This window comes from Ovis canadensis, chromosome 2, assembly GCF_042477335.2.
Source record: "Ovis canadensis isolate MfBH-ARS-UI-01 breed Bighorn chromosome 2, ARS-UI_OviCan_v2, whole genome shotgun sequence".
NCBI classification, from domain to species: domain Eukaryota; kingdom Metazoa; phylum Chordata; class Mammalia; order Artiodactyla; family Bovidae; genus Ovis; species Ovis canadensis.
In genome coordinates this window covers 155,978,665-155,997,706 of record NC_091246.1, presented here as the reverse complement: position 1 = coordinate 155,997,706, position 19,042 = coordinate 155,978,665, and the positions used below count along the sequence as shown (strand labels likewise).

Below are 19,042 nucleotides of genomic sequence, written 5' to 3'. Positions count from 1 at the left end.
CATTAAGGGGCTGAATATTGAGGAGAATCTGCTTCATCAATGAGCCACGGTTCCAGTTTCATGACTAAGGGTTTGGGCTGGTTGAGTTTTAGGATGGTGGACTCCGCCCTGGGGAGTGTGAAGCGGATGGGATGAGAGGAGAATCCTTTTAAAAAAAAAAATCATAAAAAAAAAAAACTCAACGTACACATATGGCATATTGGAATTCTAAGAATGTAGTTCTTAGGAATTAACCTTGCATCTGTGGCTTAACCTAAGGTTTTCTCTCTCCACTCCAGGAGGCGACTTTGGTCCAGAGACTTCCCCTCCAGTCCTGCCGCCTGGCCATGGCGGTGAGTTTCCTGTGAGCAGCCTTCCAGTGGCAGAGGATGCCTACAGGGTGAGCTTGGCTAAAGGCGTCTCCATGTCTCTGCCTTCATCACCTCTGCTGCCCCGACAGTCTCACTCTGTGCCATCAAGGTCAACCAAAAAGTCCCCAGGTAAACAAGTCCCCTAATGGCTTCTTGGTTATGTGAATAGTGAATATGTTGGAATTAGGCAAAGCTAGTGCCTACAAGAAATCTTCCAGCAGAACGTTTTTATTCTTTGTTATGGTAACTTCTGGAAGGAGATCTTAAAAAAAAAAAAAAAAGATTATTTGGATAGATTGATTTCCTTAGTTCAACCTATCTGTAAACCATATTGATTGCCCAGACTAGACTTTTACAAAGATTCATGTTATCAATATTAACATTAACCAACAGTTTTGTTTTCTTGTTCACAAATTAGAGAAACGCTATAATCTAAACTTGCTGTGGTATGTTTACAAGGTTATGGATTTTGGCAAGTGTAATCTGACAACAGTCTGTTTATTACTGCTTAGCATTATATACTGATGTATTTTCCTTGATTACATCATCCAGCATTTGAACAGCTATAAAATTTAATTGTTGGTGAAAATTCAGACTTTGAAGTGGTAGGACAAGGGACTTATAGATTATTTGAAGTATTTTGGCTTCACTTTTTATTAGTAACTTTTTGCATTTTACTTTACCAGTAAAAACCCAAATGTTACCTAACTTTAATCAGATGTGAGGAAAGCCTTGCCAAGATGCTGATACCTGGAGTTATAAAAGTTCTTTGATCTTCTTTTAGGTTTTCTGAGTATTTGTTTACTGAGGGCAAGATAAACTGGGGCCTTATTGACCGTATGCCAGTGTAAGAATTGTTTACATTTACACAATAGACGTGTTTGGAGTTGATCTAAACTATGCCCTGGGACTGTGAAGTTGGCTTCTGTTTTTCTAATTTCAATATGTTATATGCGTTATTTCTAAATCATGTAGTAGATATTTGCAGTTTGAAGGAGGGTGTAAAATTAAGGTAAACTGTAAGCTCTGAATGTTAGCATTGGTGCTGTGAGTTGGTGATTGTCCAAAAATCTTTTGTTGTTATAGAACTTTCTTATTTTGGACAACATTGTTTACAATCTAGTCATTAGCTGGAACTTGGAAACCTTTTGGTATGAAGTGATTTCCTGTGCCAAGGAATTTGACCTGTTTATCAGTATTTGGGGAAATTCCTGGAATGTCCTTTCTTGCTTCTCTTTGCCCTCCCCCCCTGCTGTATCTCTTTGTCAGATTTCTTCCCTTGTTTCAAGTCCCAGTTCCCACACTGTCCCTTTCACCAGTTACTCCATTGGAATTACTGCTTTTTACAAATTGTGCACAGGATTTTGCCTTTATTCTTATTAGCTTCATCATTTGTCCATTTTCCTTGAATTAGTGTATGTATGCTTCTTATGTCTGATAATTGAAGGCAGGTGTGATGTCTTCTCCAAGTGTACCTCATTTATAGAAGCCAGGTTCTAGAGGTTTCCCTCCTGTAGTCTGTGCTGCTGCAAATGAATTGATGCCTCTTGAGCCCTAAGATTGGTGAACACCTGAGCAACTCTGGGGCATACTATATTTCAGAAATATTGTTATTGATTAAAAAATCAAGGTTAGTTTTAATGGGACTTTAAAATGTTTTTTTCCCAGCTTTTTTGAAATATAATTGACCCATAACATTATAACTTTAAGGTATATAATGTAGTGATTTGATATATATATTACAAAATTATTACCACAATAAGGTTAGCGAGCACATTCATCACTTCACAATTACTATTTACTTACCTTGTGGCATTTTCGTGGGACATCAGGTAACAATGCATGGCATGACAAGCTTGGGCAGTGTGGCAAGAACGGTCAGACCCAGAAGGGTCTCACTGAGGCTACAGGCAAACTTGCAGAGAAATCCCTGACAAGACTTTGTCTCTTGTGTCCTCACCAAATTAGCTGTCTTTGGCTTTGAGAAAATATCTCAAAATTTGTTTTTTCTCTATAGGAATAAATTTATTTATGCTAATATGTTCTCTGCAAGGCCTTACAAATGGAAGGGAATACCTAATTCTGCAAAATTCAGTCTTTTAATGGAATGAAGGAAATAGTCTCCATATTAGATGCTTTTGGTTCAAATGATAATTAAATACACTAAGCGCATTCTTCTCTGGTGGGGCGGTGTTTGATGATTGCCTAAATGTGAACAGCAAACTTATGTCTCACAGTGGTCATTTGGTTTCATTATCTTGGTAATTTTAATTCAAAAAGGAAAGTCAAGGGCAGAGATGCTTGCTTAAAAGTGGCAGTGACTCAGAATACATCAGACAGTAAACAACATTTTTTCCAGTGTTAAACACACACACAAACTTCTGTTTAAACCATATTGTTGGAAAATTATCCAGAGCCCTAATGGTCTACCTGCCTATAAAAATAGTTGACATATGGTTGTGAACGTGCACTGGATTTTAAAATAGCCATCTATTTGAGAAGTTAGCACTGTTGTTGCTAATGATACAGTAGATACAGTGTGTGAGCAGAGCCCATAGGTAGAGAACCACTGCCCTCCCCCCACCTACTCTATCTCCTCTGTTTTCCCTTCCCAGCTGTGCTTCAAGAGCACATAGTCTTTCAGACCCAGCTGTGAACTTACCTCCATGACTTCTCTTCTCATTTGTAAGATTAGCTGCCCTTCTCTTTCAGGCAAAACCAAAACAAAAATACCCAACCAAAAACCAAACCTGTTTTACTTGTTTAGACGGAAAAGCTTCACTAATTGATGCTAATCAAGAAACTACTGGACCGGACTATTATTCTAGCAAAAGTCAAATACTAGAAACTCCTGTCACAGGCACTCCACACAGCCTGTATCAATAATGAAGGTGTGTATACGAGTACATTTGGTGATCAGCTCCTAGGTCATGAGAACCCTGGACCTGAGAAAATGTCATTAACTTTGAAGTAATGAGACCCTGCACTTCATGTGGTCGAGTTTATGTCCCAATTCTATATTTACTCTTCTTTCATGTTACTCTACAGTATTTATATTTTTTCACTGCTAGTTGGAAGATTCAGTTTCCTGAGTACTGTTTAAAAGTTTTTGTTTTTGCTAAATGAGAAGTAAATTTTCTGGTGATGAAAACAAGGATCAGTATCCACTAAAGTAGTTCGGTGGTGTTGCAAGCCTTTTTGGATTAAGAATTCATTAACATTTGTAACACATCCTTTTATCTCTCAGAGAAGAGCAAAGCCCGTTTCCTGTGGATTGTTTATTAGTAATATCTTTTGTGATTTTGTATTTGGATTACATTTTCCCAGATCACTTTGGGCCCATTATGAATAAATAGTCAGAAGGAGGCAGGAAGGGACCTTTAAAGCTGCTGTGAATGGGGTGAAACAGCAGATCGTGAAAAGCGGGTGATATTGCTTTTCTAATCCTCACATATATGAGGTGACTGGGTAGTGCTGATTATAGTCATTGCCCCTTATTTGTGGCTTCTTTTTCTGTGGTTTCAGTTATTTCGTGGTCATTTGGTGTCCAAAGATATTAAACAGAAAATTCCAGAAGTAAACAATTCATAATTTTTAAATTGTGCACCATCACATCATGAAATCTTGCTTTGTCCTGTCAGGGACGTGAATTGACTCTCTGTTCTGTGTGTCCCGCCCATTAGTCACTGCATAGTCCCCTTGGTCATCAGATCTACTGTTTTGATATTGCAGTACTTGGGTTCAAGCAGCCCTTATTTTACTTAAGAATGGACCTGAAGCTCAAGAGTAGTGATGCTGACTGTTCAGACACGCTGCAGAGAAGCTGTGCAGGGTTTCCTTTAAGTGCAAAGGTTCTCGACTTAATAAGAGAAGAAAAAAATTCATTTGCCGAAGTAGCTAAGATCTATGGTAAGAACGAATTTTCTGTACGTGAAATTGTGAGGAAGGAAAAAAAAACTTGTGCTGGTTTTGCTGTTATACATCAAACTACGCAAGTTACAACCACAGCATGTGATGAGTGCTTTAGGTAAGAGGGGAAATAGATTAAATTTTTGCAATAAAATAGTGAGAGAGACCTCATTCTATTTGTTATTGTCATTGATCTTGTATTTTACCTCATTTATAAATTAAACTTTATCACAGATATGTGTGCATAGGAAAAAACACAGTGTATATAGGGTTCGGTACTCTGTGATTTCAGGCATCCACTGGGGGTCCTGGAACATATGGGGGTACGGCTGCACTTGCACCTCTGCTGTCTCCAGTCCCAGTTCTGTCTCAGTTGACAGAGCTGATGTAGCAGTTCTGAAAACCCCTCAGGCTGTCTGTTTCTTTAAGGGAAAACCTCAAAGCTGACGGGCTGTAAAGTGGAAGTCATTCTGCCCTTTGATTCTTGGACCATGAGTTAATGTCTACCAAGGCCCTCCTTCTCTCCCCCTGCTGGAGTGTTTATTGTAGAAAATTTGGAAATCCCAGTGGAGAGACAGGATCATTCTTAGGGTTTTGATTTTCTAGGTTTGTTTTTTTTTTTAATTAATTCTTCCTAAACCCAGTACCACGTGTTCTGTCATTTTCCTGAATATTATATCATGAGCATGATCCAGTGTGCCTGAAGAACTCGATATTTGATGTTCATTGTTTCAATATTCTATAATTGATTTTTAACTAATTTCTTACTGTTAGATATTTATATTATTTTTCAGTTTTTTGAAATTGAGTCAATGTTTTATTTTGTTTTTGTTATTAAATGCCTATAGATCTTTAATTGTGATAAAATACACATTACAAGTTCCCATCTTAACCATTTTTAAGTGTACATGTTGGTCATGCACTGACAGTGTTGTGCATCCAGTCTCCAGAACTTCCAATGTGAATATCTCTGTTAAGTGATTTTTATATACATTTGATTTCTCAAGAGCGACAGGCTCCCAGAAGTGAAAGTATTGAACTAAATGGACTGCATTTTTAAAAATTCTTGGTCCATACTGCCCAGTCACTTTACAAAACGCTATATTGACTTCACATTGCCTCTAGCATTCTTTGAGAGGCTTCCTTCTGAAGTCAGCATCTTCTGAAAACAGTCTTGAGTGGATGCTGCTAGTCATTGCTTTGTCAGGCCCCGCTGTGGACCACTAATTAGCACGAGGAGGCTGAGAGAAGCCATTCCATAACCCTCCTCTTTTCGGCTTCCCTTGTGTCTGCACTTCTCAGTTTCCATTTTCTTTCCTTCTATGGTACTGTGACAGAGGAATTATCACAGCTGAGTCAGACCAAGGTCACAGGCAGAGCTAACACTCTACTGGCTTCCAGGTTTGTCGACAGCCGTGGTCTGTGTTGTGCGCGTGGATCATGGGGGGTGGCAGGCAGGTGAGGGCTGGCAAGGGCTCTTTGCAGATGCAGCCGCAGAGGCTCTTCCGCAGGGAACTTACCCCAGTGTGCGCGTTGCTGGTAGGGGTTGGCCCCAGTCCAGCTCCCACCCCAGCATATTCTCCCATGCTGGTGCCAGTCTGCATTGTTCTGTCTGCCTTGTTGACACATGAGCTGCCGATGACGTGGCTCTGTGCTCTGGTGGCAGGCACGGGGGAGGCGGCAGGCTGGAGGTTGTGCACACGTGCGTCTGAGAGGCCCCTTCCCAGGGAGGTGGAGGGCGGCACAGGGATAACACAGTCTGCGCGCAGAACCAGCTAGTGGAAGCCCTGCCAGCACCTCTGAGTGGTCGGGCCACAGTCAGGGCTCTGACCCACAGCTCGATGTTCCCTCCTGGAGGCTCGTTCAGTGATCACCTCCTCCAGGGAGCAGGCGGCCTGCCTGTGTCTTACTGCCGCACGTAGCCATGACTAGGACACACACGAACTTTGTTCTGTGCTCACACACACACCTGTATGTGTTTGGTTTGTTCTGCTGTGAACTTACGGACCTTTGAGTGTTGTTTATTCTCCTGCCCGTGAGTCCTGGTCCACCCATACACAATCGGACTGTACCACTCAGTCATACCCAGGGATTTTAAAGAAGACCGCTGACTGAGTCCTGCTTTCAGAAATTCTGATTTAACGCCTATGAGGTATTGGGATTTTAAAATATCTCCCCAGGTGGTTCTAATATGTAGCAAAGTTAGAGAACCACTGGTAAAGAATACGTGATCATCTTATAAAATTCCTTTTCAAAGAAGGTAAATACAGAAGTAACTTGTTTATTTTCTGAATTTTGGAAAGAATAGTTGTGGACAAAAATTCATTACAAAAATATACAATATATATATTGTATATTTATACAATAGACAATAAATTTTGGTACTCCCACCCCACCCCTAGAAAGACAACCACTTCTGAAAATTGGTCGAATGTCTTTCCTGCCCTGTTTTCTATAGTAAATAAACGATAGTGATGTATTTGCCCACTCCCCCAGCTTCATATGTGTAAGACAATCCCAGTTTCCTAATAAACAACAGTGGAAGAACATTCTTGTTTATTAATATTTAAAGGTATCTCTGATATTTTCATTGGATAGACTATAAAAGTGTGACTACTTGGTGAAAAGTTTTTATTAATGTTATGAATGGATTATTATATATTATTGGTCATTTGTACTTTTTTCTTTGAGAATTCTTGTGGTATCTGTCTTCTGTTCTGCTAGGGCAATACAGTTCTTACTGAATTATCGCAACTTTTTGTTGTTAAAGACCATCAGTCATGTACGTAATTCAAAAATGTTCCCAGTTCATGGTTTTCCATTTAATTAGGTTTACAGTGTTTTATGATTCACAAAATTTTGTTTTCTCAATTCAAATTTACATATTTTTCCATTATAATCTATCCCATTGCATTTTTTTAGAAAACAACTTTATTGGGATGCTTTGCATATTGTATAATTCATCCATCTAAAGTTTATAGTTCAGTGTTTTTTAGCATTTTCACAGGGTTGTGCAACCGTTGCCACAATCTAATTTTAGAACGTTTTAATCTCCTTTAAAAAAATCCATTTGCATTAGCAGTTACTCCACATCCTTCCGTCTCCAAGTCCCCTCCAGCCCCACACCCTACAGCCCTAAGCAAACACCACTCTGCTTTTTTCCTCAATGGATTTGCCTGTTTGGGGGATTCTGTCTAAATAGAATTATACAATATAGGTTCTTTTGTGCCTGGCTTTTTTATATGCGTGCATATGCTGCATGTTTTAGTCCATTTTTTAGTTGATGGACGTCTGAGTTATTTCCACTTTTTGGCTATTACGACTAATGCTGCTCTGAACATGTGTATCCTCTTTTGTGGGTATGTGTCTTTTGCTTTTTTGAGGGGTACATACCAGGGAGTGGAATTGCTGAAATTATATGATTTAAATTTAAATAATCTGTTTAACCTTTTGAAGTACTGCCAAATTGTTTTCCAACATGACTGCACCATTTTGGATTCCTAGTTTCAGAGTATAAGGTTTCCAGTTTCTCCAAAACCTTGGTAACTCTTGTTATTATCTATCTGTTACCTGTTATCTTGGCTATAATCAAAAAGATAGATAACTTTGTAGTACATGTGAATTAGTATCTTATTATAGTTTTATTAAGTTTTAAGAATTCTTTGTATATTCTAAATACAAATTATGCAATATGAAAATATTTTCTTCCATTTTGTGCTCTTGATACTTTTGTTTTAAGCACATAAGTTTCAAATTTTAATGTAGACCAGTTAAATTATTATTTTGCCACTACTCTTTTGATGTCGTATCCAGGAAACTATTGCCTACTCAAAGGTCACAAAGATTCATGCCCATGTTTCCTCTTATATTTAAGTTTTAGCTCTTATATTGAAGTCTAGGCTCCTTTTTGAGTCCAGTTTTTGTGAATGGTGTGAGGTAGGGGTCGTCTTCATTTTTTCACATGATGAAGGATATCCAGTTGCCCCAGCACCATTTATTGATAAGTGAATCCGTTTCCCACTGAATGAATTTTGAGTCCAAGCCACTGTTGTGCCCAAACCAGCCCTTCTGTTCCACTTGCCCTTTGCTTGCTCTTTTCCCTGAGTCCTAGGTCACAACTTTCTCTTTTCCAGTTGATCCCAGCTGTGGCTCACCTCTGTTGCTTCATCCAGTCTTCCTTTATGTCCTCCTTTTCCCTATGTAAGAAGAAGCTTCTTTCCAAAAACCTGCTGCAATGTGCTTTCTCCTTTCCCTGCACCGCCTTTGATGGCATTTCTCCGCCCTGATGTCTTTTGAACTCCTAGTCTTTGTTTCCCCTTGGAAGCCTTGGAAACAGGATCTAATCACTTCCTTCAATCACCTGGCTGATGGGTGCTGGTATGTACCTATTAAAATGAATTAAATTGAAGTAGTCTACTTTCATAAGCTCCATGTGATTGACTGAAAATACTAATGGACATATAAGCAATTTAAATGTCATAGTACCTTAACATTTGTAAAGCCGGGAACATACCTTTCCCCATATCTGAGAGAACTACTACTTAATTGAGGTCCTGCCTTGCTCAGGATTTTGCTATCAGGAGCATGCTTTAAGCTGGGTTGTCCGCAGCCTTCTCATCCCTCCTTTCCTGTGCTCCTGTCACGCTCCTATTTTTCAGACTTCCGGCGTTTTTGTTTTTGTTTTCCTTTGCTGTGTGTTTCCTACCAGCTTCAGTTAATGATGACTGGAGGTTTTATCCAGTCACACTGTACGGCAGCGTCAGAGGGCAGCTAGAATAAACCCGGCGCCATACTCTGAAATGAGGGTTTTTACCTCAAGAAAATAGAGTTGGGGCGGTGGTGGTGGGAATCTCTTCTTTTTGGTCATTTTTGATTCACAGAGAAACTCAGATATCACAGAAGCTATTGCACCCATATCTAACATTAATGAATGTTACTGTGAGGTTGAAACCGACAGGAAGGAAGCACTGACGTTCCAGCCTGAGTCCTCAGATTTGTAGTGAAGCAAGCCTGTGGTTGGGTCAGCAGGAGAGGCTGCTGGGGTTCCAGGCAGAGGCATAAAGGTGCACAGATCCTGGAGTTCAGAAGAGAAAGTGGACACAGGATGGTAATCTCTAGAAGAGCAGTCAGCAAGAGCTGGAGTGTCCTACAAAACCAGGACCATTGGGAAAATATTTACTATTTGGGCCTGGAGCATTGAAACCAGTAAGTTTTGTCTCTGGGGGGTTATCTAGAGTCACTAGCTAACAGTTGCAAATGGACCCCTTCTTTGAGCACAGGTTCTGAGAAATCAAATTTAGGAAACTCTTCCAGGGAGATGTGATTTTCTGGTCACTTCTGTCACCAACCAAAAGCTCCTTTATTGGCCAGAGGTCCTAAGTAGCAGTTAAGGAGCCCACCTTTTTTAAAAAAATGAATTTAATAAGAGGAGTTTTAGATTCACTTCCAAACTGAATGGAAGGTACAGAGAATCCCCGTTTACCCCTGTCCCCAAATGTTCATAGCCTCCCTGGCGTCGGCATCACCTACTAGAGGGTGCATCTGTTAAGGCTGATGCTTCTGTATTGACTCATCTTTATCACGCAGAGTCCAAAGTTTACGTTACAGTGTTAGATACTCTCTTAGTTTGGACAAATGTATAATGACATGTATCCATCATTGTAGTATCATACAGAGTATTTTCACTGCCTTAAAAACCCTCTGTGGTTTTTACCTAGTTGTCCCTCCCTCCCCCATCCCATCTCAAATCCCTGATCTTTTTACTATTTCTATAGGTTTGCCTTTCCCAGACTGTCATGTAGTTGAAATTATACAGTGTATAGCCTTTTCAGATTCAGTTCAGTCACTCAGTTGTGTCTGACTCGTTGCAAGCCCATGGACTGCAGCACACCAGGGTTCCCTGTCCGTCACCAACTCCTGGAGCTTACTCAAACCTATGTCCATTGAGTTGGTGATGCCATCCAACCATCTCATCCTCTGTCGTCCCCTTCTCCTCCTGCCTTCAGTCGTTGCCAGCAGCAGGGTCTTTTCCAATGAGTCAGTTCATCGCATCAGGTGGCCAAAGTATTGGAATTTCAGCGTGAGCATCAGTCCTTCCAATGAATATTCAGGATTGACTTCCTTTAGGATGGACTGGCTGGATCTTCTTGCAGTTCAAGGGACTCTCAAGAGTCTTCTCCAACACCACAGTTCAAAAGCATAAATTCTTCTGTGCTCAGCCTTCTTTATAGTCCAACTCTCACATCCATACATGACCACAGGAAAAACCATAGCTTTAACTAGATGGACCTTTGTTGGCAAAGGAATATCTCTGCTTTTTAATATGCTGTCTAGGTTGGTCATAGCTTTTCATCCATATTTTTCAGATTGGCTTTTTCATTTAGTAATAGGGATTTTAGTTTCCTTCACATCTTTTCATCTTTTGATAGCTTTTTAAAGCTGAATAATTCTCCATTGTCTGGACTGTACCATGGTTATTTATTCATTCATCTGTTGAAGTACATCTTAATTGCTTTGAGGTTTTGGCAGTTATGAATAAAGCTGCTGTAAACATCTGTGTGCAGGGTTTTGTGTGGACATGTTTTCAAGTCCTTGAAGTAATACCAAGAAGCATGATTGTTGAATTGTATGGTACGAATGTTTGTTTCATAAGAAACCCACTATCTTCTGAAGCTGCTGTACCCATTTTGTATTCCCACAAGCAATGGATGAGAGTTCTTGTGGCTCCACAACTTGCTAGCATTTGGTAGTGTTAGTGTTTTGGATTTTGACCTTTCTAATAGCTGTTGGGTGGTGCCTTATTTTAACTGGCATTTCCTTGATGACATATGTTGTGGAGCATCTTTTTGTATGTTTATTTGCCATCCATATATCTTTTCTGATGAGTTATCTGTTAAGATTTGGTCCATTTTAAAAATCGAGTTTTCTTATTGTCAAGTTTTAAGAGTTCTTTGAGTTTTGAGAGTTCTTCTGGGTAACAGTTCTTTATCAGATATATCTTTTGCAAATATTTTCTCACTATCTGTGGCTAATCCTCTCATTCTTTTGACATTGTCTTTCTCAGAGCAGAAGTTTTTAGTTTTAACGAAGTCTAGCCTGTCAGTAATTTCTCCAATGAATTGTGCCTTTGGTATTATATCTGCAATGTCCTTGCTATACTCAAGATCATATAGATTTTCTTTTATTTTGTCTTCTGGAAGTTTTATGGTTTTGTTTTAGGTCTGTGATCCATTTTTGGTTAAATTTGGTGAAAGGCATAGGTTTGTATCTAGACTCATTTTTTTGCATGTGAATGTCCAGTTATTCCAATACCATTTGTTGAAAAGAGACTTTGCTCCATTGTATTGCCTTTGTTCCTTTGTTAAAGATCAGTTGCTTGTATTTATATGGATCTATTTCTGGAGTGTCTGTTATGTTCCATTGATCTATTTGTCTATTCTTTGCCAATACCACACTGTCTTGATTACTTTAGCTTTATAATAAGTGTTGAAGTCTAGTAGAATAACTTTGTTCTACTCTTTCAATGTTATATTGGGTAGTCTGGGTATTTTTTGCCTTTCCATATAGACTTTAGAATCAGTTTGTCAGTAATCACAGAATAACTTGCTAGGACATTGATTGAGATTATATTGAATCTATTGATCAAGTTGGGAAGAGCTGACATCTTGACAATATTCACTCTTCCCAGCCATGAACATGGAACATCTCTGCATTTTGTTGGTTCTTTGATTTCTTTCTTCTGCCTTTTTTAGCTTTCTTCACATAGATCCTGTATGTATTTTGTTATTTATACCTAAATATTTCATTTTGAAAGGAAAGCTAATGTAAATGGTATCCTATTTTAAATTTCAAATTCCACTTGTTTATTGCTGGTGTATAGAAAATTGATTGACTTATGTATGTTAATCTTGTATCTTAGAACTTTGCTATAATCCCTTGTGTTCATGAGTTTTTGATCAGTTCTTTCAGAATTCCTCCATAGATAGTCATGTCATTTGCAAAAAAAGACGGTTTTATTTCTTCCTTCCCAATCTGTAGACCTGTTTTCTTTTTCTGCCTAATTGCATTAGCTTGGACTTCTAGTACAATATTGAAAAGGAGTAGAGATATTCTTATCTTGTTCCTGATCTTGATGGGAAAGGTTTTTGTTTCCACCATTAAGTGTTGATATCAGCTTTAAAGTTTCTACAGACATTCTTTGGCAAGTTGAGGAAGTTCCCCACTATTCCTAGTTTTCTGAGTTTTTATCAAGAATAGGTGTTAGACGTTGTCATATATGTATTCTTTTGATATGACCATGTGATTTTTCTTTTTAGCCAATTAATGTGATAGATTACATTAATTGATTTCCTAATATTGAACCAGCCTTGCAGACCTGGGGTAAGTCCCACTTGCTCATGATGTATAATTTGTTTTATACGTTCTTAGATTCAGTTTGCTAGTATTTTGTCAAGGATTTTTCCATCTATGCTCATGAGAGATACTGTTCTGTAGACTTCTTGTAATGTTTTTGTTTGGTTTTGGTATTAGAGTTATGTTGGCTTCACAGAATATGTTAGGAAGTATTCTTTCTGCTTCTGTCTTCTGAAAGAGAATTAGTCTAATTTCTTCCTTACATGTTTAGTAGAATCTACCAGTGAACCTATCTGGTCTTGGTGCTTTCAGTTTTGGAAAGTTATCGATGTTAATTATTTATTCAGTTTCTTTAATAGATAAAGGCCTACTCCGATTGAGTTCACTTTCGGAAAAGCCTGGGAGAATAAGTTATCCACCGTAAGTTAGGGACTTGGAAGTCTCTGGTTTTACCTGAGTTGTTAATGATCCTAATAGGTGCATGTCTCCATCCACCCCAGTCTTGGGCAGGTTGAGACTGTGTTCATCTCCCACTTGGTGTGTTTGGTTAAATTATAGGTGTTTCTTCATAGGCGATGGACGTAATAATGGTGTTCCTCTTACAGAGTACGTGAAATTGCGAGGTAGACTGTAAAGTGTAGGGCCTGATACACAATCTCTCCTTTGGTGCTTGCTATTTCACTGTGACTGTCTGCCCTAAAGCCCATCTTCAGCTTCCTTCATCTGACTCAGTGGCCTGTTCTCACAGTATCGGTCCTCTTGATTCCTTATCTTCAGCCATATGCTTTCCACTGGAATTTCACCCTCGGGTCTCTCTGCTTTCTGGCAAGCATGTCTTCCTGATGCGCAGCAGGCTTTGTTCCCTGTGAGTAGGCCATGAGACAGCATAACACAGTGACTGACTGACGGGCTGGATTCCTGTTCCAGCGTTGCCATCAGCTCCTTGTGTTATTCATCACCTTTTGGTTTGCACATGATTCGTGTGAAGTAATTAAAATTATGTCTGTAAAATTATACTATAAAGGAAGCCAGCTCTTCGAACTAGTGATAAAAGTGCAAAGGTTTAAGAAAGCATTAGTTCTTAACAGAAAAGACAGATAAAGAAAAAAGATCAGATTCTTGGTGGTGCCCTGCCTCTGTGAAGTTCCTATGAGCTCTTCATGGAAGTGAGGAGTAGTGATTCATGAAGCTGATAGAGAGTAAGTGCTCCAGATGGTTCAGTGTGTTCACCAGACAGTGAGATCAAAACTCCAATGAAAGTTGAGCAGAAAATGAGTTATTGTCTGAAGCTGAGTGTGGAAACAGGTTACAAAGTTGCTCTTTACACAGGTAAATGAAAAAGTCAGAATGTAAGGCAGAAACCTTTGCATCAGGTTGCCTTTAAGCATCCCTTAAATTGCTCATAAATTCCACGTGCAGACACAACATCTTTGGATGGTACCACCATTTTTCTTCTGTCATTGGCAGATTGTTACAGGGTATTTTGGGGGATAAGCACCAGGTGAAGTAGAAAGTTTGAACTTGGGACTGCATTATACCAGAAATACCTACACCAGAATCCCACTATGTGAGAAGCCCATATGGGCTGAGGGAGCAGCAGATGTGTGTCTTTTCCTCCAGAACCACATCCCTCATCTTGCAGAGCACATGTAGTTGAATGCAAGTGAGGTGACTATGCCCAGGTCACGACTCTGCTGTAACTCGGAGGAGAGTGGCATCTGAGAATGAAGGGAGTGCATGGACACTTCTGTCTTGTGCATTTTGTTGGTTTATAAGGTCTCTGGATGTTGGCAGTCTTCAGTAATCAAAAGAAAATATATGCCTGTTGTACACATCCTAGAGTCTAGTGTTAATATTTTATATGGAAGTTAGAGGTCTTGAGGTGAGGTGTACAAGCTAGGACTCTCCTGCTGTGTCAGCCAAAGAATGATTGTTAACTTTGAGCTCTTTAGTAAAAACTCAATAGAGATTTCCTATATTAAAGATAATTTATTTTTCTAAAGTAATTTACTACCTCCCCCACCATTTCTATAGTTCCTATTAGAGCCAGATGTGTGTGCTCCTAAGATTTGAATGAATGTGTGTGTATTTATGCATGTACACATATATACACACATTAAAATATGCGTGTATGCATGTGAAAGATTTGCAGAGTCCATGATTTGTTTGTTTGGTTTTTTGCTTGTTTTAGAAGTTGTGTGGTTTAAGCAGGTCTTATCTGCATTAGATAAGTTTGAACCTTTGTGCACACCCCCATTTCCCTCACTGCCTTCTAGATGGAGGAATTCTACCCAGGCCATGCAGTGTTGTGCGAAATCTCTGGCCCTGAGACAGACAGACGTGAGTTCCAGTCCTGAGTCCCTGTTCTCAGTAGCTCTGTGTCCTTGGAAATTACTTCGCAACTTCTCTCTTCTGGGAATGAGAGTAAATTACCTACTGTATTGATCTTTGAGAGGATAGAGGGAATGTTTGGCAAGTACCTGGCTCCTGAAATGCCCACAGGAAGGGCTGCTGCCGCTCCTGACCTCCAGGAGCAGGTGGTCTGCCCCCCTCTCCCACTTCCTCTTCGGTGACTTTAGTCTGGTTCTCTGGCATGGGCCACCAGGGAAGGGCCTGCTGCTTCTGCACAGGGAGCTCTGAGGTCTGGTTGTCGGTATCCAGATTTAGGCTCACTAGCTCTGGGTGTGGCTTTCTGGAGGAGCTGGACACATTCATGGCCTCCACAGAAGGGTCTCCTCAGATGTTTCATTGGTCTTCATCTCCTGACATCTGTGTTGCTCCTGACCAAGGGCCTTGTTTGTTTATTCCTGGTCCTGTTGTAGCTCTTATCGAAAGTGATAAAGATCAACCTATAAGAATGCAAGCGACTGTGCTTTGGAGGAGTGTGGAAGAAACCATTGCTAAAGATGTTGGGGCTGAGAGTATGGAAACCACCCAGCATCCGTATGTTGTCTTGAGGTGCGCTTTCCCTCTGAACATCATGACTCAGAATGGCCACCTGAATTCTACAAGACTCCTGGTCAGGAAGAAACGATGTCTTAGGCCAAGCCAAGGCAGCACACGTTAAACAGTCTCTGAGGACTTGATTTTTACTCAGCATTAGGTTTTACTGCATATTTTTCTTAAGTTTGTGGTGTTTTAATCAGCAGTTAAGGAATAACAAGTCCTTTTAACGCAGGAATAATTCAACCATAGCTTGATACCTGCCAGTCACTGTGACTGGGTCATACTCTTGCTTGTAGATTTCTCCATTATATCCAGAAAGGAGCAAAGAAAGATGGGGTAAGTCCCACGTGTGTTCCCTAAAATAAGAAGGGAACATCCTAGCAGACTGCTTAAAATAATCACGTTTTAATTTGCATAATTTGCACCTTTTCGTAATTTTTTTTGTGGTTATCATTCCACGTTTCTTTCTTTCACACTGAAAAATCTTAGCCTGTTTGCCCTTTAGCCTTTAGAAACAGCCCCCTTTTACATACTGGAGCTCTTCTGAGCTCCCTCTCCCCAGGTCTCCTGGACTTACCGGCAGCCAAGCTGGCAAGAGATTTTTCCAGGCTTCCTTCTAAAGAAGACTCTGTGGTGTGGATGGCACTTCTTCTGGTGTTAACCTTAATTTTTCCAAATGGCCTCAGGGGCATTCTGAGTTACTTCCATCTTTCCTTTACTCAGTGATTTCATGAGGTTCCATGAACGTCGGGTTTGTACAGATTTACTGAGTGTGAGCTATGTGTTGGGCTCTGTGCTAGAGACTAGGTAGACAGAAATGTAAGTACATACTTTGGGGGCTTTCCAGTTGAGTGAGAGGGACGATGAAGACACTGTGGTGTTTACAAAGTGCTATGACCACACGGAGGAGCCTAAGAATCTCTTTGGAGGAGCTGGCAAGGTTCCGAGTACGGATGACATTGTAGGGTGCTCTTCAAACATGAGTTAGGGGTTATGTGGCAGTCAGGGGTTGGGTTTGTGGGAAGGCTACCCCCTAGGGAAAGAAGAGCCTTGCCTGAAGTCTGGATTGACACTCAGTGGCTGGTCTCACACGGCCTTAGAGGGGCAGGTTGCATTCCAGACAAGGATGGAGATAATGGGGCGGGCGGTGGGGGAGCTGCGCAGGGAGGATTTGATTCTTCTGGCTGGAGGATAATATACAATATTGCATTGGTTTCTGCCATATATCAGCGTGACTCAGCCATAGGTATATAAGGTACCCCCCCCTCCTGAACCTCACTTCCATTTCTCTTCCCATCCCACCCCCTCTATGTTGTCACAGAGCCCTGGGTTGAGCTTCGTGTGTCACACAGCAAATCCCACTGGCTATCTATTTTACATATAGTAATGTATAGGTTTCCACGCTACTCTCTCAGCTCATCTCTCTCTCTCCTTCCCTCCCCACCGTGTCCACAAGTCTCTTCTCTATGTCTGTGTCTCCATTGCTGCCCTGCAAATAGGTTTATCAGTATCATCTTTCCAGATCGCATACGCATGCATTAATATGCACTATTTGACCGTTTTTAAAGTAGAAGGATTGGGACTTCCCAAGCGGTCCAGTGGTTAAGAATCTGCCTTTCAGTGCAGGGGGTGCTGATTTGATCCTTAGTTGGGGAACTAAAATCCCACATGCCATGGGGCAACTAAACCCTCATGTTGCAGCTCGAGAAAGCCCATACGCCACAGCCAAGAGCCCACACACTGCAGTGAATTCGCAGTGCACCCAGTGAGTAAATAAATATCAAGTAGAGGGATTAAATAATAGATCTTGATTGGGATAGTGAGTGATTATTTTGTTCAGGCCATCTTGGTGTAGAGGAGACTGGTTGGGAGACTAGTGACTCAAAGGATGTGTAGTGCCTGAAACCTTGGGAGTGACAGAGGAGGAGGATATAGGGAGGTGGAGATCCATTTGAGAAAATTTTAGGAAAAGGAGTTCATAGAGAAGGAAGAGAAGTACAAAGTGGTCCAGGGCCAGCACTTGTGAAACCTTTTCATATCATGGCACATACAGGAAATATTTGTCCAGGCATGAGGTAAATGGACTGTCCCTTGGAGTACTGCCCCAAACTGCACTGTAGTCAGAGAGCCAGGGGATCCATGTTTCAGCACATTCTGTAACGAATTCTTTTCACCACAATTGGGAAGCTTGTTTGGGTTGCTAAGATAGATCTAGAGGCAAAAAATTCTTGTTGTGCTCATGGCTTTGTTTACATTTTCTCCATATTTAATTGTTATGGGTTCTCCAAGGGAGTCGTTATTCTTATATTGTAGGTAAGGCTCTGACAGGTGGAATTTCAACCCCAGTCCTGGGATTCCAAGTCATGTGATTTCTGTTGAGGCCACAGGCATAGGTGCTGGTGTAATTAACTGCAGTGTGGAATGCAGAAGCAGGCTGGCCAGTGGGGTGTGACTTTGAATATCTCAAAGCTTGTGTGTTTCGGGAAGAGTCTTGCTTGTAAGGGGAGAAGGCAATGGCACCCCATTCCAGTACTCTTGCCTGGAAAATCCCATGGATGAAGGAGCCTGGTAGGCTGCAGTCCATGGGGTCGCTAAGAGTCGGACACAACTGAGCGACTTCCTTTTCACTTTTCACTTTCATGCATTGGAGAAGACAATGGCAACCCACTCCAGTGTTCTTGCCTGGAGAATCCCAGGGATGGGGGAGCCTGGTGGGCTGCTGTCTATGGGATCGCACAGAGTGGGACACGACTGAAGTGACTTAGCACCAGCAGCAGCAGCAGCTTACTTGTGAGGAGTACCAGGGAGTTGGAAGTGCAGAGCCTGAGCTCAGACTGCTGGCCTCCAGGGAGGAAGAAGGATCTCAAGACACGGCATCTGTGGCAGATGCTGGGAAGTTCAGGTATGTTAAGGAATGACAAGTGTCTGTCAGCTTTTGGAAATAGGGTAATTGACGACAGAGCGGAATCAACAAGCTCCGCTGAAGGCCAGATAGCAAGTATTTCAGGCTTTGGGGGCCATACGGTCTGTATTGTAACCACTCACCTCTGGCTGTAGCACAGCTCAGCCATAGACAGTCCTTTCATGAATATTCATGGCCATGTTCCAACATTTTATTTATAAAAGCATGCAACGGGTCAGATTTACTCCCAGACCATAGTTTGCCAAGCAGACTTCTGCCTTAGAGGAAAGGAAGGGCAGAATGGAAACTTAGTATTTATTCAGTACTCACCATGTACTCGACCCTTGGTAAACATTTTTAACCCTGAAGTGTAGGCACCAGTCCCACTTACAGTTGATAGAAACACCCCAGGGGTTAGACAACTTGCCAGAAGGTTGCATAGCTCCTTCACGACTAGCTGGAGCTTGCACTTCAGTCAGCCTGAGTCCAAAGCCCAGGTCATCTTCACTTCACTTAGTTGCTGCCCAGAACCAGCAGCCTGTGTTAGATGCCTCTCAAAAGGTACCCTTGGCACAGAAGCCAC

The 19,042-nt window shown here is 41.0% G+C and overlaps 1 protein-coding gene across 7 annotated transcripts in view; it reads left to right on the top strand.

The window, feature by feature from the left end:
* The window catches only part of TANC1 (tetratricopeptide repeat, ankyrin repeat and coiled-coil containing 1), a 244,374-nt gene that overhangs the window by 111,131 nt on the left and 114,201 nt on the right, over positions 1-19,042 (top strand). For all 7 annotated transcript variants that reach the window (XM_069577403.1, XM_069577399.1, XM_069577397.1 and 4 more), the window contains exon 4: positions 279-479. In XM_069577403.1, the coding sequence (XP_069433504.1) occupies positions 279-479 (201 nt within the window). The remainder of the gene's footprint in view (positions 1-278; positions 480-19,042) is intronic.